The following is a 25183-nucleotide window of genomic DNA, read 5'->3' as shown; positions in this document are numbered from 1 at the left end:
GGAGACCTGGACAGGGCAAACCAGCTGAACCACTTCTACAACAGGTTTGACTGCCCAGCTCCAGCTCCAATGGCAGTGGTCTGTCCACCACCCCCTGCAGACTCAGACACGGCTCTTGCTTGCTTGCCTGCCCAACCCACACACCCCCCTCCCTCTTAGTGCAACACTCACCCCCATCAATCATCACAGGCTATCGTACCCATCCCCCACATGGTGACAATGGCTTCAGTCAACAGCCATCAGCCTCCAGCCATATTGGTAATTATTATCACCCGGAGAGAAGACATACTCTTTTCTGATTGGCTGGCGGTGTGGCTTTTAATTCTGAATAACGAGACACCTATGAAGTAGATCTGGTAAAAAAAGTTTAATCTCCGTTCCATATCAATGCTTATGAATGGTAACTATAACAACGATACTAGGATGACGGTTGAGCCTGGAGGCAGGCTTCGCTACAATGGAATCAACTGTAAACAAGCTAACTGTCCATGCGATCGCTGTTATAGGGCAACGAAAGTTGTACAACAAGCTGAACTTGTGGGCTTCTTTTTAAACGGAACCGCGTGTTTCCTTTGCGTGCTATAAAGGCAGTGGCGGGATAACGGCCGCCGAGTTGTCCAGTTATACGGAATTAATGGACTCGGGCGGAGGCAACTCCGCTGTGCATCGGGGAGTTCTTTGCCCCTCGCCCTCGTTCATTAATTCTGTATAACAGGACACCTCGGTGGCCGTTATCCCTTACTTACCGAATTGCCGCAGCATATCGGTAATGATAATCAACAGTGTGACAGAATAAAGATTCTATGACATTTACACAAACAGCATGATGTGAGAGAAGAGAGAACAACTAAACTTGATTCCATTTGAAACCTTTTGTCCCAGCTGATGCATCATGGGTCTGCTTGTTCATTTAAAGGAACAGTGTAGCTTTTATAGGCAGGTAAAGTCGCATACGGTAATGGGGAACATTTAGTAGTTTATTAGTTATGTAGTAGGTCATAATTTTACAATAAATGTAATATTTCTTGCAAAATACCATATTAATAAATGTTAACCATAAATATAGACATTTTACACAACTTTGCATAATCTTCTTCAATTTATGTAAAAAGGACTTTTCATAAAAAAAAACATAGAATAATGGCTCCAGACGCATTTCGGTAATGAGAATTCACTGCGACTTCTGGTTAAATTGCTATGAAATTATGTAAATGAAATGTAAATAAAAAAAACATCTGTCCCTATTGTGTTCTTTAATGTCTCATATACAGTATTAACAAAATAGTGTTTTCGGAAAATAGGACCCAGACATGTTCACTATATGAGGATCACCAGGTGGCTGTTTGTGTCTGTACCATAGGTCTATACAAGCAGCTGCTCTGTGTGCCTCTGACTCAACAGCGTCTCCATGGTGAACTGCAACAACACGACAACTAAGAATTGTGCAGCAGGTTACACTGAAGACTGTAATCAGTGATGAATCCACCTCATCCTGTATCTCTGCACTGGGTGATCCTAAGGGTGTAAGCTGTGATTATTACATTACATTACATTACATTTGGCTGACACATTTTTAGCCAAAGCGACTAACAACATGGTAACAGTTTAAGTTTTTAAAGCAATTCTCAACAATTTTAGGACAATTTAAAAAAACGGTAGAGTACAGTAAGAATAAGTGCATCAGTGAGTGCTGTTTTTAACAGTTACGTGTCAGTTTAATGAGAGGAGATGTTCTCTAAAGAGCTGGGTCTTCAGGAGTTTTTTGAAAATGGAGAGGGATGTCCCTGCCCTTGTAGGAACTGGCAGTGTGTTCCACCAACGAGGAACAACAGATGAGAAAAGTTTGGATTGGCAGGAGGGCATTGCAGTAGTCGAGTCGTGAGATGACTATTGCCTGAACCAGAAGTTGGGTAGCGTCTTGAGTCAAGTAAGTCCTGATTTTCCGTATGTTGTAGAGTGTGAAACGGCATGACCGGGCGACTGAGGCAACATGATCTGAGAAGTTTAGTTGGTTGTCGAGAACAACTCCTAGATTTTTTGCAGTCCTGGTAGGTGAAACAGACAGGGAGTCAAATTTGATGTTGATGTCGTGGTGTATGGTAGGTTTAGCTGGGAGGACCAGCAGTTCAGTCTTTGAGAGGTTCAGCTGGAGGTGGTGTGCCTTCATCCATGTAGCTATGTCTGAGAGGCAATCTGAGATCCGTGCTGAAACCAAGGGGTCATCAGGTGGAAAGGACAGATAGAGCTGTGTGTCGTCTGCATAGCAGTGGTATGAGAAGCCATGCGAACGGATAATCTGTCCCTAGGAGGTGGTGTAGATAGCAAAGAGAATATGAGGAAGATGCAGCAGTACAGTGGGGGCTTTGCCTATACTAAGCTGTGCCCAGGTCACATGAGCCCATCCACAGAGCTGTTGATTCCTGGGTAAACACGGTGAAGAGCCTTAATGTGGAAAAAGGTCGGTGCTGTTATAAATTCCTGTGTTTTCCAGACATTTAAATGTCTTTAAATAGGCATGCTGACACCACAGTTCTCCCCATAATCTTCCAGTCCTCTTGTGCACTATACGCTCAACTGTTCCTCTATTTGCACTGTGATAATACTGATGATAAAACGAGCAATATCCAAATGCTCACCTCAAGCAGCATAAGCCCTGATAATAACGACACAGAACTCCACACAAATCTACAGCTTCCTGAAGAACTGCAATGCAGCTAATGCTCAACTTTCTGTGCAACAGTGCACCACAACATCATGTGTGTATGTGGCATTGTGTATATAGAGTATATGTAAGTAAGTAAAGTAAAGGATACTTTATTGTCCCCAAGGGGAAATTTGTCTTGGGCTTCACGATCACTGCATCACACATACACAGCTCATACATAGGCAATTAAAACAATTAAAAAACAACAGTTACACATACAGCTCCACACCACCACAGTTACAAAAAAAAAAACATCACCTATCATTGAGCATCTTTATGGCAGTTGGGATAAAGGAGTTTTTGTATTTATTTAATCTGCAGTTTGGTACTCTAAAGCGTCTACCTGAGGGTAGGAGGGCAAACTCCTCGTACAGGATGTGTGTGGGGTCTTCTACAATTTTCAGTGCCTCCCTGAGGACTGACTTTTCATAGAGTGCCTGCATGTAGCCCTGGTCTGGATGATCTACAATCTTCAGGGCAGTTTTGACCAGACGCCCCAACTTGGACTTTAACTGAACTGTCAGATTGCCATACCAGGTCTGCATGCCATACTGTATCACGCTCTCTAAGATCATCTGGAAAAATAAAAACAAGAGCCTGCTACTGACACCATACAGCCTCAATCTTCTCAGAAAATACATCCTCTGCTGGAGCTTAGAACAGAGACGTTCTATATGGACATGCCATGTGAGTGAGCAGTCCATAAAAACACCAAGGTATTTATATGAAGAGACCTGACGTATGGGAGTGCTATGGATGCACACTGGACTTGATTCAGAAACTGCTCTAGGGTCAAAGATCATTTCCTCAGTCTTCTATACATTCACAACTAGATGGTGAGCATCACACCAATCTACAAACTGCTTGATTTCTGAATGGTAAGATGCTGTGTCTTGATCCCTATATAATAGGCTCAAGATGGCAGTGTCATCTGAAAATGTAACAATGTAGTTATGTGGGTGTTTACTCACACAATCATTTGTGTAGATGGTATAGAGGACTATGGGGCCCCTGTGCTTATAGGCTTTAGTTGTGAGACTTCTTTATTGACTCTTACATACTGCATCCTATTTGTTAAGAATGAGTACCATTTAATAATGAAGGGGCTGACACCCATTTCCTTCAGAGTTTCTAGCAGTAAAAGGGCTGTATTGTATTAAACGCTGAACTAAAATCGATAAAAAGAAGACGTGCATAGGCCTTTGTGTCCTCAAGATGTTTAAGGACCAGGTGGGTGATGCTGCTTATAGCATCACCTGTGCTTCTGTGGCATTTGTAGGCAAACTGCCAGGGGTCGTGTTTTTGGCCTACCTGAGTTTTTAAAAGACAAACCATATATTTCTCAAAACATTTCATGACTATTCAAGTCAAAGCTATCGGTCTAAAATCATTATTTTCTGCAGGACAGGGCTTCGTAGGGAATGGGGTGATGGCTGTTTTTTTCCAGAGGGCTGGAACAGTATGGGAGTCTAATGACCACTGGAAAATAGGACACCAGGCTGGGACAAGCTCCTCCGCACACGTTTTTAAGAGGCGGGCAGAGATGCCATCTGGCCCCATAACCTTCCTTATGCAAACCTGCTGGAATAGTGACTGTACCTTCAACCAGTCTACTTCATGTATGATATCACCACCTAGTGAGTCTAAAACTGACATGCATTTATCAGAAAAATCCTTGCTTTCAAATCTAAGAAAGAAGTAATTTAGTTCATTAGCCCTCTGATGATCATCAGGGGTAACTATATCCACTTTACTTGGTGTCATATTTGCCATTGACTTCATTGAGTCCCAGAGTTTTTTAGAGTCTATGTTTGAAAGGTGACTCTCCATTTGGTCCCTTTGACGACTTTTGGCTTTCCTGAGTAGCTGATTGAGTTCCTTTTGCACAGCTTTCAATCCAGCCCTATCTTTATCTCTGAATGCTGCCTTTTTCCTATTAATGCAGTATTTAATGTCTTTAGTTATGTAGGTCTTATTGTTTGGATAGACCACAATTTCTCTTTTATTAAGAACACTGTCTACGCAGTAGTTGATGTATGCTGTGATCGTATCTGTGGTCACATCCATGTCTGTATCATAAAAAACATCCCAGTCGGTGCACAAGAGACAGCCTTTAAGAGATTCTATCCCCTCCTCATTCCAAATAGTTACAGTTTTCACTTGGGGTTTGCTGCGTTTGAACATGGTTTTGTATGTTGGTATTAGGTGAACGACGTTATGGTCTGAGTTGGCCAGGGGAGGTTTGGGTTTGGCAACGTATGCATTGCTGATGTTACCATAGCATTTATCGAGAGTATGTGTATAGATGTTTTCTGGTGTGTATAATTTAATATTGTACATTTGAAAATTGAAAATGTGTCAATGGAGGAAGAAAGATCCAGCAGGATGGTGTGTTTGACACAGAGAGCATCTGCAGAGTAGCAAAGGCTTCTGCCGCTTCCCTAATTCAAGCTGCGTATATGTGTATTATATATTTGTGTATGTGTATAGTTATACATATTAACACATTAACTCAGGCATTCACAACCAGTAGGTTCTGTGGCGCTGCTTGGGTCATCCTAACAGTACTGACCAGTAGGCCCTCTGGCTTCATTTGGGTCATCCTAACAGTACTGACCAGTAGGCCCTCTGGCATCATTTGGGTCATCCTAACAGTACTGACCAGTAGGCCCTCTGGCTTCATTTGGGTCATCCTAACGGTACTGACCAGTAGGTTCTGTGGCGCTGCTTGGGTCATCCTAACGGTACTGGCGTTATTGTGGTGTTCAGATCTCACTGACCTTCACCAAAAGCACAGAGTACTCTGATATTTTCAGAAGGCTGTTCAGGCTATATGGAGTAATCATGCAAGTAAAGGCCCATTGCTACTACATTGTTTACATTTAGTTCAGATCTATTTAATAACAAAGTTGTAGAAAATACAATTGTTACAATACAACATATGAGTTCAATTTCAAAGTAAATCTGCAATTATGGTGGCCTATAAACATGGTAAACATATACATATATATGAATATATAAATACGCAAACAATTAGTAAAACATGACCATAATAAAACACATACCACATATATTTGTATAGAACACAACAGTAGGCATTGGTATACACAACAATGTCGACATAATCACCCATTATTATTTTTGAATGAAAAATGTCAAACTGAACACAGAGTCATTGTCAGTGATAGTTGGAATGATACAGTAGTTGTTTTTCTCTGGTCAGTGATGGCTGTAGTCGTTGTCAGTGATAGCTGGAATGATAGTTGTTTTTCCCTGGCCAGCGATCGCTGGAATGATAGTTGCTTTTGTCTGGCCAGTGATCGCTGGAATGATGGTTGCTTTTGTCTGGCCAGTGCATTGCTTCTGGTTTTGCTCTCTTCTCTTTTGACCCATCATCTCCTCTTGGCAGTACGATCAGAGGAAGTTTAATGAGTGGATCTTTGGTCAATGAGACACTCAGGACTGCCTGCAGGAACAGATGACCGGGTTAAAGCAAATCTTCTGGGCAGTTTAGATGCAGCTTGCATAATAGTCCGGCAGCCCAGAGCCTTTTGACCAAACGAAAAGAGTACCATTGAGCACAGGGGCGTCCAGGGGATGACCTCTCATATGCAGATACGGATGTCTGCCGGAGCCCCACAGCTGCAATTAGCCCCTGGGGGTCTCAAAGAGGCCTGAAAAAATGTCTTCGATCAAACATTCAAAAGTACCATCTCAAACCAATCTGATATGAACAGGCAGGTCAGACAGAGTACTGAATGTCCCCTGCTAGACAAATTATCTGCTGTGAAGGGCCCCAAAAAAGGGCCCCTCAGATACGGCCTAGACCAAACGAAGGAGGTACCACATGAAACCACCTTGAAATGAAAAAGCACATCCCACCGAACCTGAAAATCACCATGCCAGACAAATTACTTGCTGCAAAGGGCCTGCCAGACACCCCTCAAATGCGCAGTTTGTCTGCGGTAATATCTTACATAAAATGGTACTTCAACCAGTGCTGATTAATAAAGTGCTGTTGTGCTAATAAATAAGTTGCTGTGGCGTGCTGTCGGTGGAGTGGGTGCTCATGTTTACGGTAATTGCCACACCTGTAAATATACCTAATTCCCAGTGACGTGCCACACCCAGTGCAATACTCCCCCAAGTGGCTAAAATAAGTAATAACTAAATTAACCTAACTAAAGGTGGATATGGCTCCTACATCGTGGAAAAGTACATTTTTTCTCCCAAATTTATTTCAGAAAGTGAACCTTTCATATATTCTAGATTCATTAGATATAAAGTGAAATATTTAAAGCTATTTTTTGTTTTAATCTGGATGGTTACGGCTTACAGCTCATAAAAACAAAAAATCAGTATCTCGAAATATTAGAATAAAGAGGTTATAATCCACAAATGTCAACATTTGGAAAGAAATTAACTAATCTGACTAATTTGACTTATCTAAAATAGCTCTTTTATACAGTCAATACTTTGGTTGGGCTGCTTTTGCACAAATGACTGCATCAGTGTGATGCGGTATGGATGCAATCAGCTGTGGCACTGCTGAGGTGTTATGGAAGCCCATGCTGCTTTGATAGAGGCCTTAAGGTCGTCTGTATTGTTGAGTCTGGTGTCTCAAATTTTCCTCTTGACAATAAACCATAGATCCTCTATAAGGTTCAGGTCAGACTAGTTGTCCGGCCAGTCAAGCACAGTAATACCATGGTAAGCAAACCAGTTACTAGCAGTTTTGCCATATTGTAACTTTTTGTATTGTGGTTTGCAATAAAGGTTATTGCCATTATTCTGTGTTCAGATTTTTTTTAATTCCATCTATTATATTTGTATTTTTGATAAAGCTTCATGTTATAGTGTAATGTTTATTGACGTCATTGTAAGTCGCTTTGGACAAAAGTGTCTGCTAAGAACCATAAGCATAAGCATGTAATAGCAAACACTCTTAAAACTAATGTGTTGAAAACAACTCAACTTGCGTTGTTTCTTAACACATCTCTATGTCCAGATAGGGACAACACATTCGTTTTAAGAGTGTAGTGTTTGTGGTTTGCTTGATATTTTTCCATTTCCATTTCTTTGCACCCCCTTCCTCTGACTGAGATTTTTGGCCAGATCCACTTACAAACTGCAGTCCTTCACACACACCCATCAAATGCACAAAAAATCACACTTTGGTTGAGGTGAAGTGTGTGTGTGTGTGTGTGTGTGTGTGTGTGTGAGTGAAAGAGAGTGTTTGTTTGTTGTATTTCTTGATAACTAACAGGTACAAACAGGTCACTCTAATGTTCTTCTTACCAAGAAACGAAGGGGGCTTTTCAGTCTGTGGTTGAGGAGTGTGAAATGCTTCTACTTAAATAAACATTACACTGTTTTATAAACTATTAGTGCAATTTAGGAGTACTCCAAGCAGTAGGATAAAATGCTTCGTCAATACAGCCCCAGATTCAGTTTTTATTTACAGTTTTACACAACATCCCTACTTTTATTGGTTTGTATCTTCTTATATCTTTCCTTCAGCGTCTCAGTCTTGTATTTTGCATTTTTCCTAATTTTTCTATGTAATGCATTAGTTTGATTTATCTTACTCTGTGAAGTTGAGCTGGCAATGAGTCAAAGAATATCATCACTAGTATTGATGTGCCATCTTTATCAAGTAGGCTATGTGACAGTAAACTTGACCTTGAGATGACCTGCAGAGGGCACCAGAGGGCACCTGACCACAACGTTAGAGAAGCGTGACGTCACTTGTGCTATTTTTGGCTCTCCCCGTTTCAGTCATCTGAAGCAGAAACCACTAAAGATGTAATTCCCAGAGACATAAAACAAATGACATCAGTTGCGAATTATGCTGCTATTCAGTGGTATAATTGAAGTTCACTGTAGTACTTCAATGTGTTTTATTATGGTCATGTTTTACTAATTGTTTGCGTATTTATATATTCATATTTAAGTGTAAGGCAAATCCATTTCTTGTGAGTAAAAGCTATGGCCCTTGGGGCCTTGTGATCTCAACTTCAGAGTTAAATAAATCAGTTTGCAATTTTGTTCTGCCAAAAAAAATACACATAAATGAGTAGAGGTGTCTAATTTTTTGATATTTTATCTACCTCTAAATTGTGGTTTTCCACCTTTAAGTAGCATACCATTCCTAAACAATTCCAAATTAAGCTTACAGTATGTTGTTTTACAATTGTATTTAGTTTCATATAGTCAGTTTTAAATTGTTGAACCTGGCCTGAATTTTTTTTTTAATGGATTTCACTTTTTTTAAATGCAATACAGTGATTTCTGAAGTGTCATTCTGACATACATCCTGACATTTTTTTTCTCTTTATTGTGATTTAATAAACTTTACAGACTTATTTATTCCTTCTGGAGTTAACAATGAACTTAAAGTAATGTAGGAATTGAATAGAGATTGTGTGGCCTATGAGGGAACACCTAGTGGTAACCTATAGCGATGTGGTCAGGATACACACCGGTATACCGTGGTCCGCCTTACCGGTGACCATGTCATGGTCCGCCTGATCACAGAATTTATAGTTTACCCACCTCTTTTTTTATCAGTACACCCCTGTTTGTGGTGGATGTGCACAATTTACCTGTCGCTAAGCTCCGCCCCCTATTGTTACCGTGTGAAAACTCAGACAAACAAACCAGACTTGATTAGAAATACATTGTGGACAATGGCAGCTGAGAGTATATGAAAGCAGGCTTTCATATACTCGATAAAGTTTGGTCGATAAAGGATTTACTTTCCTCCAGAAGCTATCAAAAGGGACTTAATTATGCTATGGAGGGGTGTATTTAAAACACAATGTGACAAGCAGTTGTGGCGAGTAGCCGTGCAAATCACCGTGCAAAGACCACTGACGTTAATGCTAGCTAGCTAGCTAGTGGACGATTGATACTAGGATATGTTAGGTTACGTTATTATTTGATGTAGTAAGAATATAATAGTTGGTTAATGAGCATTTTCATCTTGGGATTTAACAGGGAACCTGTGCCCGCGTTGTTGGCTTAGTAGCCTACATTACGTCGAGCTGTTGCAAACGCGAGAGACGTCCTGTAGTAGCCTGGGTTTTCCCATGCTGCCTTACGTGCGATTTTATTCACGCTGCTAGGCAGCCTGGATTCCATGGAGCAAATTTTCGCTTCAGTTAGGGGACCAATCACAGAACGGAGGGAGGGCAGCAAGACGATGACGACACACCGAAGCCGTTATGAGCTACGTACAGACGCATTTGATAGACATTCGTAGCGCCCAATAAACGTCTCTGGGCATTCGTAAACCACGTTTCAAATTTTCAGGTTCGGCGGGATGTGCTTTTTCATTTCAAGGTGGTTTCATGTGGTACCTCCTTCGTTTGATCTAGGCCATATCTGGGGGGCTCTTTTTTGGGGCCCTTCGCAGTGGATAGACATCCTGACATCCTGCATATGAGAGGTCATCCCCTGGACGCCCCTGTGCTCAAATGTTGGTACTCTTTTCGTTTGGTCAAAAGGCTCTGGGCTGCCAGACTATAAGGTGCAGCTGTGTGTTGCTTGTTAAATTATGGTACTGTGATCTTATTCTGGTACAGCGCAGTGCAAAACCCTTCTGTCCAAAAGCTACACGCTTGTCCAAAAGCTACACGTTCGTCAAAAAGCTACACGTCTGTCAAAAAGCTACACGTTCGTCCAAAAGCTACACGTCTGTCTGTGGCTCATTCCTGTGCCATAACTCAGATTTTTTGACAGTATATTGGCAATATGTTGCGGTTGATTACACAACAACAAGTTAACTCACCTTGATCCTGTACTCTACCTTAAGGATGCGGCAGTTGAGGATAGACGGGGGGATTTCTGGAGGAATGGTCATTTTTTGGGTCACTGTCTCCCTTGTAGAAGACTCTAACGGCCGCGGCCATTTCTCTTTCAGGATATCATTGGTGGAAACCCGCCTCCTGCCTTGAGCGAAAAAGCTCTGCTTCTGGTATATGTAGAATTTGGGAATAACCTTGCGTGTTGAGCTGTTGACAATTTCTGTGACAACAGGCACTTCTTCTCCTGTTAGAAGATAACAGAGGTATGATTTAATTACGTTAAAGGTGCCATAGTAAGCTTTATGGCAGCCATTTTGAATGTAAGCATTTTTGAGAATTGTTATTAACAGAACATTTATTTTGATTGTTTATTCCTACCTTGGTGGTACCCCATTCTCTCATTCATGGCAATATTTCCAGAGGCAAAGAATGAGACCTCCTTTTCTTTGCTCCCTACTGGGGGGTCTGCAACAGAGCAGGACGTGTTAGAGACAGAGATAGATCCCAAATCTATGGGCTGAGGCCTCTGTGTCTAGGAAACAAAAAGTAACCCTTGATTCCAGGCTCATCAGGGCCATTCTTAAGCCCATGTATCCTTTTTATTTTCAAATATACACAGGAGAGATGTTAAATTAGCGCTACAGGAGAGATGTTAAATTAGCGCTAGAGGTAAGTGATTGTCACACAGCGGCTAATCAGCAACCAAGCCTGTTTACCGTCAAAAATCACTAACAAATCAATCTTAGTGGGCAAAAAACCTCACCAACAGAACAGCCTTACAGAGCATTTGAAAGGGGTTATGAAGCAGGACCATTACACATCACAAAGTCTCTACACCATTTATTCTAGCAGTTCAAATCTGCCTATATCGGCCCATACAATAAACTCCATACCATGAGCTCTGGAGCGGCCATGTCTGCCTTTGAGACGAAGGTAAAGAGAGTCTTGGCTTTCTTCGCAACAGCCATAGATCTGTTAAGTTTGGCCAACAGCGTGTATCTGATTTTCCCATGGCAGCCTTTGAAGGACGACGGCATGTTTCTGCATAATGAGATATGCGTACAGTTGAGAATCACGACCCGAGACACAGTTATTGATCTTACCCTTGCATGTTACCTGGTGAAAAATCATTCTCTGATTATTTTATTATCATGTTGTGTATTAGTTTGGGTTCCATCATGTTATCATGCAGGTAAGTGAATAATCACACACACAGACACATTCGGTGGGTAAGTGAATATCACACACACAGACACATTCGGTGGGTAAGTGAGTAATCACACACACAGACACATTCGGTGGGTAAGTGAGTAACTAATCACACACACAGACACATTCGGTGGGTAAGTGAATATCACACACACAGACACATTCGGTGGGTAAGTGAGTAATCACACACACAGACACATTTGGTCCGTAAGACTTACTTGTTGGGGATCTGGAATGTAAACGGGTAAACGTGCCTTCCTGGTCCAAGATGTAGAGCCCCTGTTGATGTGAGATAAAATATTAAGAGTGTCAAAGAGAGTGAGCTCTGTTGATGAAATAAATGAAGGTTATGGTTCTCTGGAGGCCAATCAGTGTTTTTATCACTGCAGCATCATATTGTTCCCTATGAATGAATATGGGTGACAATGATAATGTTGAAATGAGGCCCAGAGACAGAGCCCTTGGAATAGTCCTTACCCTTATTAGCACCTCGGCCATACAATTATATTTATGTCCAGAAGATCTCTACTGGACACTCTTAAACTGGACCTGCCTATGAAGATCTCTACTGGACATTCTTAAACTGGATCTGCCTATGAAGATCTCTACTGGACATTCTTAAACTGGATCTGCCTATGGTCAGTCATGGTAAAATAAGTGGCGCCGCATAATTTGTTCTGGACCTCGGAAGTACAGGGTTGGAATAAGTATGGATTCACATTTGGCGAATAAAGTGATTCTGATTCTGAAGGTTAGAGTTGGTAGTATGAAGTTTAAAAAATTCTGAACAGAGTTTGAATTTAATAAACATTTCCATCCCATGCACTGTTCTCCTCACTGCCATCAGGTAGAAGCTACCGCAGCAGCATAACTGCCCTCTTCTCCTCATCAGGTAGAAGCTACCGCAGCATAACTGCCCGCACCTCCAGAATGGGGAGGAGCTTCTTCCCTCAAGCAGTCAGACTGTTAAACAATAAAACATGATGCAAATGTTTCACACTGAACTGAAATGCACTCCTGCACATTTCTCTGCTGCTCAATTCTATATATTTTACCTCCACCTCACTGTGAACTCAACTTATACAGTAACAGTCAGTGCTCTGCTACAAGTCTACTGATGCCCTGTCATTTGTTGTCTGTGCTGTCCCTTGTCTGTTTTACATGCTCTACTTTAAGCAGTAACTGCACTTCATGTATATCTATAATGTGTGTGCACTGCTGCATGTAGCTAAATGTCTCAAATGTCTTTTTATATATTTTAAATGTAACCCCACTGGCTCCATGGTGGAACGTTGTTTCATCTCACCATGTGCAGTGTGTGGTTGAAATGACAATAAAACCCACCTTAAATATTTCACTTAAACTTACAATGCAAAGTAATGTCAATGCATTCATATTGTTGTTAAGTAGAGTAAGACTTTTCTGAGAGACATGTATTCTTATTTCAGGAAGAGAGACCTCATACCAGTGAAATATATTAGCCTACCATCAGAGCTCTGGCCCTCCTTCAGTAGGTGCTGCTCCTGGGAAAAGTATTTCTCTTTACACCACAGTGGTTTTATGGTCTGCAGATAGTCTGCATTCCACTTCGTGACCATGACTGACTCTCTCCATGACTGCTGTGGGACCATAGCCTGGGTGTGGGTGGACCTACAAACCTGTTAGCACATTTGAATTTGTAGGGTCCCTAGACCCATTCTCAGTATCAATTGAGATTTAAGCAACAATATGTTACCCAGGCTGTGCAACCATACAGTATATAACTTAAAATACGTATTCTGTAAATATCTTCTGATAAATCCAGTTATTGTACAGTATAATGCCAGCCATGCAAGTTCCATATTACTGTAAAACAGAAAAGTAACTTTGTAGGTGTCCTGATATACAGAATTAATATCACCCTATACCAGCCAATCAGAAAATAGTATTTCTTGTTTCCAGAGTATGTGTTTCCTATGGAAATGTATGGACCTGCTGCCAGAATTGCTTGGCGGAGTTGTTACAGCCACGTACAGCACCCTCCACAGTAAAGCTGAGCACAGACAACATCCAACCAGGAAGCACGTTTAAACAGAGAAAACTAAATACCCAATAAAAAAATTACGATTTTTTTTTTTAAAGTACAATGGAAATCAGCCAAGTTCCATCTGGAAATGTTTAATTGGGGTCTAGCTTTGACAGCATAATTAGTTCTGGCATCTCACCAGCAGGGGGCCAGCTGATTGAAGCTACCTTGTTAAAGCCTGCCCCGGGTGCTTGCTCTTATTAGAGACCCTTTCTAGTTACAGATTAGAGTCAAGACCTCCACCTGTTGTAGCTTTGTCAGATAGGTAAATATATCAAGATGCGTTTGTATGTAATGTAGTCGTTCTTTTGTATGTTGTATGCTATGTATAGTACTAGCAACTCTCAGACAGTCATTTCATACTTTCCCAACACCTTACATAACCAAAAGCTGGCTGCAATACAGCACTTTTCTGCATATTTCTGATGTAATCCATCCACCATTATAGAGTGTGTCTGTCTGATTCGTCTGGCTTTTGTTATTGCATGATATGATAATAGTATGCCATGATAAGATGTTATGATTAAATATGATAGTATATGGGAATACACATGATCAAACACTGAGGTGGGCCCATGTGACTGTGGTGTACATTTCCGTATGAATGACTCTTTTATAACCTTATTGTTCATTTGTCATCATTTGCTAGTTTAGACCAGTATCCAATCCATCATGAGAGCTTTAACTGGAGTGCAACATTACAATACAACACAGTGCAGTGCTGCCCCCTAGTGGCTGATCAAACCATCACAATCAAAAGTATATTACAGTAAGTGGTTGTAGTTTGACTCCCATATAAAACTTCCATTGAACTGTTGGCTTCTCTTAAATATTCAAGATGATATTGTTACCATACAATGCAATACCATGTTAATAACCATCAAAATGTGAATATGAGCCTGAATATGACAGCCTGAATATGACAGTTAACATTTCTTTAGTCAATACATGTTGGCTAATCCAGTTGTGCAAGTTGGCAAATGCACAGTCCTTTTGTAGCATTTGGTGAAATGTTTCTGACATTTAGTCTGCCAGAAATACAACAAGTAGGCACAAACTGTATGAAGATACCAACAACAGGTTAACGAAACAATGAAATAACTTAAATATGAAACAACTTCAGACAACCAGTAGCCTATCTATCTGCTAAAGCAGCACTTTGATTTAACCACTGAACTGCATAACTCTGCACATTACACAAAGTAATACAGCTTGTACTGTCCACAAAATCACCAGCCATATTAGCCATTTACACAACTACAGCTAATATATTAGCAATTTACACAACTACAGCTAATATATTAACAACTACAGCTAATATATTAGCCATTTACACAACTACAGCTAATATATTAGCCATTTACACAACTACAGCTAATTCGATATCATACATAGTACAACATGCTTAGTGCAATGCTCCATCCTGAAAAGATAAGACTTACCAAAAAGTAAAGCGCAATTTCCTGAGATAGACATACCTTTGTGTACACTGGACCTTTGCATTTTTTTCTATAGGCTACTGGAGTATGTCCATCTCAGGAAATTGCACTTTACTTTTTTGTAAGTCTTATCTTTTCAAGATGGAGTGTACACAAAGGTTTCAGAGTACACAAAGGTATGTGTGTGTGTGTGTGTGGGGGGGGGGGGGGGGGGGGGTGGACTACCGGCACGGTCCTGGTTGAGAGTCTGTCTGGCTTTGGAAAAGAAGCTCTTTCTCATTCTCGCAGTGCTGGCCTTCAGGAACCTTAGCAGTGACCAGTCCAGACCTTAGCAGTAACCAGTCCAGACCTTAGCAGTAACCAGTCCAGACCTTAGCAGTGACCAGTCCATTGTTTGGGTGACTGGGGTCCTTTATGATCTTCCTGGTTCTGGTCTGGCACTAATATATTAATGATAATCACCAGCCATATTAGCATTTACACAATGCAATCGTTATTACTGTAAATGGATAAATTGTTTAACTGCATCTCCCGTGGTATTTCTCAGATTTCAGGTAAAATTGGGTTACTGAAATTTTTAAAAATTAAAAATTGAACTAATTGGTGTACATCAAATTATCAGTCCATTTGATAGGAGTAACCTTGTGAGCTTGGTTGAGACAATAACAGGAGAATTTATGTATTTTTGCCATTTTCCTGGTCAGGTAAATGTGTAATTACCACCACAGCGCCTAATATATACACTTATAATATATGTACATTTTAAAGATGAAATGATAAATCAGTGCTTTTACAACCTTTTATAGTTTCACATGAAGTCTATTTTATCTTGAACTTATTAGAATTGTTGAATTTTACTTGCCACATGAGTTAAAGTCGTTTAAGTATCTTATTTTTTGATTCATCATTCGACCCTGGCTTGGAATATATATTTATTTGAAATAAATACCATAACAAATCTGTGGCAATTTGGACTGTCCAACATTGTCGAAAATATCTAATTGTTGTCATTTATTGTAGCCTAATTTATACATAATCTTTTGGCAAAAATAATGCATGGTGATGACATTGAGGTTCTGGTAATAACATTTGTTGCGGTGATGACAAATCACCGGTCATAACCTATTGCAATGTTTATAATTTAGGTGCCCAAGTTTTAAGTGATTTTGAGCAAAAAAAAAAAAAACTTAAAAAAGATTAATGTATGTAATGTAGGCCTATCTGCACAAATGCCATCACCAACTCAGTCGTCACTACCAATACATTTCAAGCTATAATGTGCTGGTAATGACTATAATGTGGCAATGTGTTAAGGACGACATTTATGCTGAAAAACTACCCTGACAAGCAAAGATGATGCCCAAGCAATTCTAGCTAGCTTTCTTCATGTAAAACGGAAGGAGTAGAAAGTGGCCTAGCCTAGGCTATCGATATTCGCGTTAAAATGTAAGGAGTAAAGGTAAAAAGTCGCCTCAAAAATAAATAGTAAGTAAAGTAAAAATATCTGAAAAATCAATTTGAGTACAGTAACGAATTTGTACTTCGTTACTTCCCATCTCTGATAATAAGTGTATGCCGAAAACGATGGATAGAGTAGAATTTCTTTTTTTTGGACATGAAGGCATCAATCTTTCTGCTTGACACCCATATATTCTGTGATATTAGGTTACCATAGCTACAATTTTTTGATTAAAAAAAGTGCTTTTATGATGAATGTGTTGGTAACGGCTACACAGGTATTAAATTAAGCGAAATAAAGTACATATACAGTTATGTACATAACTGTACAAGTACATACAGTTAATTAGTTCAGGTAACATTTAACTATGCATGGTTTTTTTTATTCAATTGTGATAGGCTAAATAATGTTTGAGATGGCACGACATTACGGAAAAGGTTGCGGACAACACCAAAATACAGATATTGTAGCCTACCAACACCAATTAAATATGTGAAAATCATGAGTAAGCAACCTCTAAAAAGTCTAGGCTTGTTTTGTTTACTAATTAGTGGTGCTAAACATTAGATTGAATGCGTTTTTAATAGAATTACACCCTGTGGACAGACCCGAATTCTGGGAAATAATGTGGTCAAGGCGTCCAAAGATTGAAACCAATGCAATACAATTACAGGGGGAGCTGCTTAGTTTTTGGATGAATGTGCTGAGGTGAAGAAGGTCATAGGCCTACTAGACATATGCTCATGGGAACAGCCTCTTGGTCAAACAGTCTCAAACTCAAACACCTGTTTGTGCAAACAGGATATGGAGAAATGTTCAGCTCTGGGAGGACATGAGGGGAATCAAGTGAAGAACACGTAGACTTAACACAGCCTACTATGCAGGCTGTATGCATGGAGACAATAAGGCTGTTTGCTCTTCCAGATTTGTCCATTAAGTATGCTAAGCTATAGGCTACTGTAGGCTACCACACATCCAATGTATTCTTTCTTCAGGGCTGCCCCTGTAAAGAGCAACAGTTCAAAGGCGGTTTTTTAGGGCTACCGCACGAAACCTTGTGCGATGACAGGATGACACTCAATTGGCTAAAGACCATAGCGCCATGGGAGGGCGGTTCTATGTTGAGCAGCGCTAAGTCCCTCGCATCACCACCAATATGAGCGGGCTATTACCACCCCCAGCGTAGACAGTATAGTCTAAGCTTTTGGCGGTGATGGGATAAACAGCTAACAAGGCAGAAGATTACGGACCATTGTATTGTTGTCTCCGCTTTCGTACTCCTCAGGCACATATAGAAGAAAGGACATAGACAAGTGAGTATTTCTGCCTCAACTGTTATTTCTTATTTATATGGTAGACTATTTGCTGTAAGTCTATATGAGGCTATTGTCATGCACATGCCTGTGAGATCCACCAGCGCGATGCGCCGAGCAGCATCCGGATCATCATTGCTGTCAAGTGTAGCGACGAGGCGGTCCTGATGAGCTGGTGTAGGCTAGGATGTATTGCCTAGTCCTAACGTTAATACACCTGTCGTAACGTTACATTTCCGTTTATTCCCTCCTCGTTAGGGTAAGTAATGTCGGTGTGTTTTCTTGCCTTCAGTCGTCTGTCACCATGCTGATTTCCGTCGGTTTCAACAGGATACTCAGGAGGCTAGACTACCCACATCATGCACGCTTGCATTGTCTCTATCGTAGCCTAATCCGCGACGAGTAGGCACGTGGGTCGCTATTATCAGTCAAATAAAGCTATTCTGCATTAAGCACACTAATGGTATTAGCATGTTAAGAAAAATCCGACATATAGCACTGCATATTGATATTATCGTGTTAAATGTCCGTCAGTTTAGTGTCGTTTAGATGCCTTATGTTATTATAGATGCATAATTTGTTATTGTAAAATGTTTGGGAAAAAATGCCTTGCGCACTTAATGAAAATAGCTAGCATCAGGGTGTGTCAATTCATGACTGTTTGGGGTGGGGGGATACCTGACACGAGATTCCAATGGCAGTGTTATGTGGAGGTGGACAACTATTCAGCTGAAGGACAATTGCAGTTTCCTCTGAAATCGGTGATTTGATGTTGATGTGGTTTTATAATATAGGAGGACTAAGCCTTACGTAGCTACATCAGTAGCTTAGGAGGTCTAGGAGTGGCTCGCATGGTGCTACATTGATGCAGCATTCTAAGCCTACTGAACATTTTAGTGCAAGGTGTTGATACTCATGCTAACTGGAGCTGATGTGGATTCAGTCGACCTCCAAGAGGTTTTCATTTCAGGTAACAAATTCCAAGAATAATAAAAAAACCTCATATTAACATCTGGAGTAACTTTCACTCTTGATTAACGATAGGAATAGGTTATCCAACGTTTACAATCTGAATGTTTTGCATGAGGATGACACAGTTACTCAACAACCTTAGGATGAATTTCCAGAAAAGCAAACTGTTGCTATGACAAGTAGCCCAGTGATGGCACAAGCAGGCAAGCTGTGTGCAAGATGCGGGCGGCAAGGCTATTGGCTCACTTCCTCCCAGAGGAGTGATGTGTTGAGTGAGGAGCATGTGACTCATTCATGTATGATGCACAGTAATCTCTTGTTGTGCTTGTTCTGAGTAAAGCATCTCTGCCCTTAACCTCCCATATGAACACTAACACATAGATCAACACTAAAAGCTGCAATGAGGCATCGTTGGTGTTCTCCTGGTGTGATGGGTGAAACCAATAAAGATCACTTTCCCTCATGAGCACCCCCCCCCCACACACACACACACCCCTTAGTGGTGTGTTCCATCTGGTTGGGACATACGGTCATCCTATAGGCACATTTGAGGTCAGGGCAGGCTTTAATGTTGTGAGCGTGCATGCTGCCATATCCCATACAAATTAACAGCAATGTATGGACTGTGCCAGTTGGTCAAATAGAGTGAAATCAGCAAATCACTTTTCATTCTGTGCTAACCCTGTTTTCACAGGGCTGTTGTGAAGTCTCTGTGCTAACCCTGTTTTCACAGGGCTGTTGTGAAGTCTCTGGGCTGTCCCAGGCGGCCGGTTGTGGCCATCCTTTAAGTAGATCCCTGGTCCCTGAATCAGCTTCTGCTTCTGCTTAGAGAAAAGCCCTCTGTGTGGGGGCAGTGGAGAGCCGGATATTATCAGCCGTCCTACAGCTGGTTCAGATGGAGGCTTCACTCCCTGATCCCTCTCAGATGCCACACAACATAATGCCCAAATGCCAACGTGTTCATTGATAGTTCAGAGGTCATGGTTTCTAGTTGTTTTTTTTCTTTTTCTGATTTTCCATAATTCTCGCTTTGGTTATATTGTCTGGTGCAATCTCTCTCTCTCTCTCTCTCTCTCTCTCTCTCTCTTCTTACTCCCTGTCTCTCTCTCTCTCCCTCTCTCTCTCTCCCTCTCTTCCTGTCTCTTCTGTTCAGTATTAGCTGGGAGGTTGCTGGTAATAGTGGTTGGGTAGGAGGGTTATGGTGTGGGCTTGTGACATTAAGTGACTCAGCCATTTCTGCTGTCTGCTGTCTGGGTGGAGGAGCGTGTGCATCAGGCCTCTCTGCTGTCTGGGTGGAGGAGCGTGTGCATCAGGCCTCTCTGCTGTCTGGGTGGAGGAGAGTATGCATCATGCCTCAGTCCAGTTTAACACAGGTCTATCCTTCCTGTGAATGGATGGTGCTTGCACTCTTGCTTTTCATATTGGAGTCTGTACATGTGTGAGTGGGTCTGAGCATGCTCACAGTGGGCCTGAGGAGTGGTGCATTTCAGATACAGCATTTCAGAGAAGGAACTACATTGCAAAATGCACTTTGGACTAGTAAGGGTTATAGTGGGGAAATAGGCTAGAGTTTGCTAGGGCTAGAAATCATGACCTAATGGAAGATGAACACTTGAAGAACTGCAGCTTGTAGGGCGTACCAACAAAATGTTTGTTTAATTTACAGCTGTTGTCAATGAAAGTTCATTAGAAAACGAAGGCCCTGTTTACATTTGTTTTTAGAATGTCTCTATTGGGTGACCTGCTGAGACACATCACGGTTTACCTGTGTTACCTGTGTACCTGTGTTTAGACTCTGCTATTGCCATCATTACATTCATCAGAACTACCATTGTCACGGAGGCAGAACACATTAGTGTTAACACTACAAAAGATATGTACGTACAACACACACATATAAATATATGAACACATAGTGTTTACACTACAACAGATATGTACGTATACAACATATACACATATGAACACATAGTGTTTACACTACAACAGATATGTAGGTATACAACATATACACATATGAACACATAGTGTTTACACTACAACAGATATGTACGTATACAACATATACACATATGAACACATAGTGTTTACACTACAACAGATATGTACGTATACAACATATACACATATGAACACATAGTGTTTACACTACAACAGATATGTACGTATACAACATATACACATATGAACACATAGTGTTTACACTACAACAGATATGTAGGTATACAACATATACACATATAAACACATAGTGTTTACACTACAACAGATATGTACGTATACAACATATACACATATGAACACATAGTGTTTACACTACAACAGATATGTACGTATACAACATATACACATATGAACATATAGTGTTTACACTACAACAGATATGTGGTCAAATGTGTCTCAGATCACTTCGCCAAGTGGAAACACCATATGGATCGGATCACAGTGCATCTTGGTGATTGTTTGCACTTGTGTTTAGAACTGACCACTTGTGATTGGATCACCCAAAACACATTTAAAAAACAAATGTAAACAGGGTCAAAGTGTGCTCCATAAGCCTAATGATCAGCTGCAGTAGTTTTTCTTATGTGAACCACCTGATCATGGGATAATCCTGGGACACCCATGCACTGCAGATGTGGTGTTTGCGTGTGTGTTTGTGTGCGTGTGTCTGTGCGTGCGTGTGTGTGTGTGCGTGCGTGTGTACAGTACATATGTCAGCTATGACTGTCCACTTGCTCTTAGTGTACAAACTTCCTCAGCAGTGAGGGTTAGAACCGCCTCTCTCACACTTGTACACTGATAAGAACATGAGGGGCTACTGAGCAACTGTGTTAAGGAGATGAACTGAGCAACTGTGTTAAGGAGCTGAACTGAGCAACTGTGTTAAGGAGCTGAACTGAGCAACTGTGTTAAGGAGATGAACTGAGCAACTGTGTTAAGGAGATCAGGGGCTACTGAGCAACTGTGTTAAGGAGATGAACTGAGCAACTGAGTTAAGGAAATGAACTGAGCAACTGTGTTAAGGAGATGAACTGAGCAACTGTGTTAAGGAGATCAGGGGCTACTGAGCAACTGCTATGCAATTGAGAGAAGTTCCCATTTTTCATCAGCAGATTTCATAATGATCAGATGTATGCTGAAGATAATCATGTTATTGATGATTAAATGTGTGTTTTGTAAATTTCCACTTGCATATGACAAACTTGTGGATCAAGTGTTTAATCAACACATACTGTATGTAATAGGGTTAAGTATAAGTGTTTAATAGACACATACTGTATGTAATAGGGTTAAGTATAAGTGTTTAATCGACACATACTGTATGTAATAGGGTTAAGTATAGACCCTTTCAACAGTAAAAACAAAAACAATGCTTGAACGTTCTATTTGGTTCCCAATCAACTTCCTCTGCATTAAGATAACATATGGAATGTTAAAACGGAAGCCTTGTGGGGCCAAATATGATGCTGATAATGGAACTCTCTTGAAACGGTCTATAAGTGTTTAATCAACACATACTGTATGTAATAGGGTTAAGTATAAGTGTTTAATCGACACATTCTGTATGTAATAGGGTTAAGTATAAGTGTTTAATCGACACATTCTGTATGTAATAGGGTTATGTATAAGCCGATCTCAAGGCCTACTTTGTCTACCAGGCGTTGGGCAGACATGTCAGTCGTGTGCAGACATATCACTTTGCATGCATGTGCATTGTTGCAGATATGTAGTGTGGAGCGAGGGGGGGGTGGGGTGGGGGGAGGGTCAGTGATGGAACATTGAGGTCATGAGACGCGCACGTTTAATTGCGCTCCCGCCTCGGTGACGCCTCGGTGACCTTTTGCGACCCCCAACACACACCCCTGAGGCAGGCAGACCTGGCATCCTCACAGATGATTGGCTCTTGAGGCAGGCAGACCTGGCATCCTCACAGATGATTGGCTCTTGAGGGAGGCAGACCTGGCATCCTCACAGATGATTGGCTCTTGAGGCAGGCAGACCTGGCATCCTCACAGATGATTGGCTCTTGAGGCAGGCAGACCTGGCATCCTCACAGATGATTGGCTCTTTCACTGGGTCATGTCTTCCGTTTGGTTTCACGTGCCGTCCAACAGGACCTCGTCAAAGAAGGCAAGACGGAAGAACTAGGGCACTGAGCTTGTGTGTGTGTGTGTGTGTGTGTGTGTGTGTGTGTGTGTGTGTGTGGCTTTAGTGTGTTTTTTTTTAGTGTGTTTGTTTCTCTATCTGACACGATTTCTCATTCCCACTAAACTCAGACTTGTTCAGTGACCTGATGATCAAAGACGTCTGAGTCAGGATAACTGTGCAGTATAACACACTAAAGCCTAAGTACACTAAACTGTGCAGTATAACACACTAAAGCCTATAGTACACTAAAAAAAATAACGTTCCCGAACCCGTTAATAACGTTCCATGTCAGCTGCGGGACATACAAATTAGTAGGCTGATCATTAGGACTTTAAAACTGTATTGTTAGTCTACATAATTTTCCTTAAGTCTCTATCCTGTCATCAAACATTAAAAAAGCATATAGGCTACATTATGTAAGCGGCATAACAGAAATTCTGACATGCCTACATTTTTTTTTTCAATATTATACGTGAATTAAGACAAGGAACATTTTTGCCATGTTGTTTATTGGCAAACAACTGAACACATCCATTATACTTCTACAACTGAACACATCCATTATACTTCTTGCATAGCTTAATGTGCAAATGACAAATAGGCAGGCTGCATAGCTGTCATTGAGATCTTCAATCGACCAAACCTAGTCAGGGCCCAATCAGTGCATTTGTTTCTCTTATGTCATCAAACAATACAAAACCACACAGCATTACAGAAGCATTACTGTAGCTCCTACATCCATCCAAAAACCTGTGCAACTCATATAGTTAAATCTGTGAAAATAACTGAAATATGGTAGGCTACATACACTGTAGCTGCCATTGTGAACATCAATTGGCCAAACCTGGTCAGGGCCCAATCAGTGCATTTTTGTCTCACTTATGTCATCAGACAATACAAAACCACAATGGTGTGTGCATAGCTGCCATTGTGAATATTAAACTTATAAACAAGTGCCCAAAACCTTGTCAGGGCCCAGAGGGAAATGAAAAAAGATTCTGCCTGTACAGCTGGCGGCAAGCTTCTCTATTACATTTCTCCCGATCGGAAGTGAACCTCACCAAGTCATATTGTACAGAAATGTTGTCAAAGAACGAAAAAAATAATGCTATTAACCGGTTACCATTATTTTAGATAAACAGTTATGTTCTGGAACATAAAAAAATATTAAAGTTTCTGGTTTTGTTTCTGTTCCTAGCAAAACATCAAAAGTTTCTGGTTTTCGTTTTTGTTCCGTGAACCAGTTCAAAGCCTTGGGTATAACACACTAAAGCCTATATAGTACACTAAATTGCGGTATAGATTTTCAGAGGACACTGTCATATTTGCATGTGTAATGCATGTGTGAGTGTGTGTGTGTGTGTGTGTGTGTGTGTGTGTGTGTGTGTGTGTATGTGTGTGTGTGTGTGTGTGTGTGTGTGTTGTGTGTGTGTGTGTGTGTGTGTGTGTGTGTGTGTATATGTGTGTGTGTTGTGTGTGTGTGTGTGTGAGAGAGTGTATATGTGTGAGTGTGTGTGTGTGTGTGTGTGTGTGTGCATGTGTGTGTGTGTCTGTGTGTGTGTGTGTGTGTGTGTGTGTGTGTGTGTGTGTGTGTGTGTGTGTGTGTGTGTGTGTGTGTGTGTGTGTGTGTGTGTGTGTGTGTGTGTGTGTGTGTGTGTGTGTGTGTGTGAGTGTGTATATGTGTGTGTGTGTGTGTGTGTGTGTTGTGTGTGTGTGTGTGTGTGTGAGTGTGTATATGTGTGTGTGTGTGTGTGTGTTGTGTGTGTGTGTGTGTGTGTGTTGTGTGTGTGTGTGTGTGTGTGTGTGTTGTGTGTGTGTGTGTGTGTGTGGTCGATGCATGAAATGAGCAGCCTTCCCTGCCCCTCCCCACTGTTCCCCAGGGGTAATGTTTGTCCCCTTAGGAGCCAGTCGAGTGGAAAGTTGTTATTAGGTCAGAGCGGCAGTCTGCTGTTCCTAGATCAGACTGGAACAACTGACTGGGCACCAAATCTCACTGTACAGAAATGAACAGCAAATATTACCAAAAGTGTGATTTAAAAACATTAAAGCTTTGGATTTGGTA

General features: G+C 41.0%; 2 protein-coding genes across 2 annotated transcripts in view; one reads left to right on the top strand and one right to left on the bottom strand.

The window, feature by feature from the left end:
• Window positions 1-5923: 5923 nt before the first annotated feature.
• Window positions 5924-13319, bottom strand: LOC143115339 (arrestin domain-containing protein 3-like). Its single transcript, XM_076277308.1, has 6 exons — window positions 13208-13319; window positions 11940-12000; window positions 11406-11553; window positions 10891-11044; window positions 10497-10756; window positions 5924-6170 (listed from the first exon to the last, which is right to left on the bottom strand). Exons 1-6 carry the CDS (start codon window positions 13317-13319, stop codon window positions 5946-5948), a joined length of 960 nt encoding a protein of 319 aa, XP_076133423.1. The 3' UTR covers window positions 5924-5945.
• Window positions 13320-17907: 4588 nt separating this feature from the next.
• Window positions 17908-25183, top strand: part of slco4a1 (solute carrier organic anion transporter family, member 4A1) — a 43983-nt gene continuing 36707 nt past the window's right edge. The window contains exon 1 of the mRNA XM_076276102.1: window positions 17908-17997. The gene's annotated coding sequence lies outside the window, so the exon portion shown is untranslated. The remainder of the gene's footprint in view (window positions 17998-25183) is intronic.

The sequence above is a fragment of the Alosa pseudoharengus genome, unplaced genomic scaffold (genome assembly GCF_046254945.1).
Source record: "Alosa pseudoharengus isolate Yale_2024_CS ecotype anadromous, Long Island Sound unplaced genomic scaffold, YU_APseudo_1.1 YU_APseudo_1.1_scf_9, whole genome shotgun sequence".
NCBI lineage: Eukaryota > Metazoa > Chordata > Actinopteri > Clupeiformes > Clupeidae > Alosa > Alosa pseudoharengus.
Note: the sequence above shows the minus strand (reverse complement) of the source record. Positions and strands in the feature narration are given on the sequence as shown.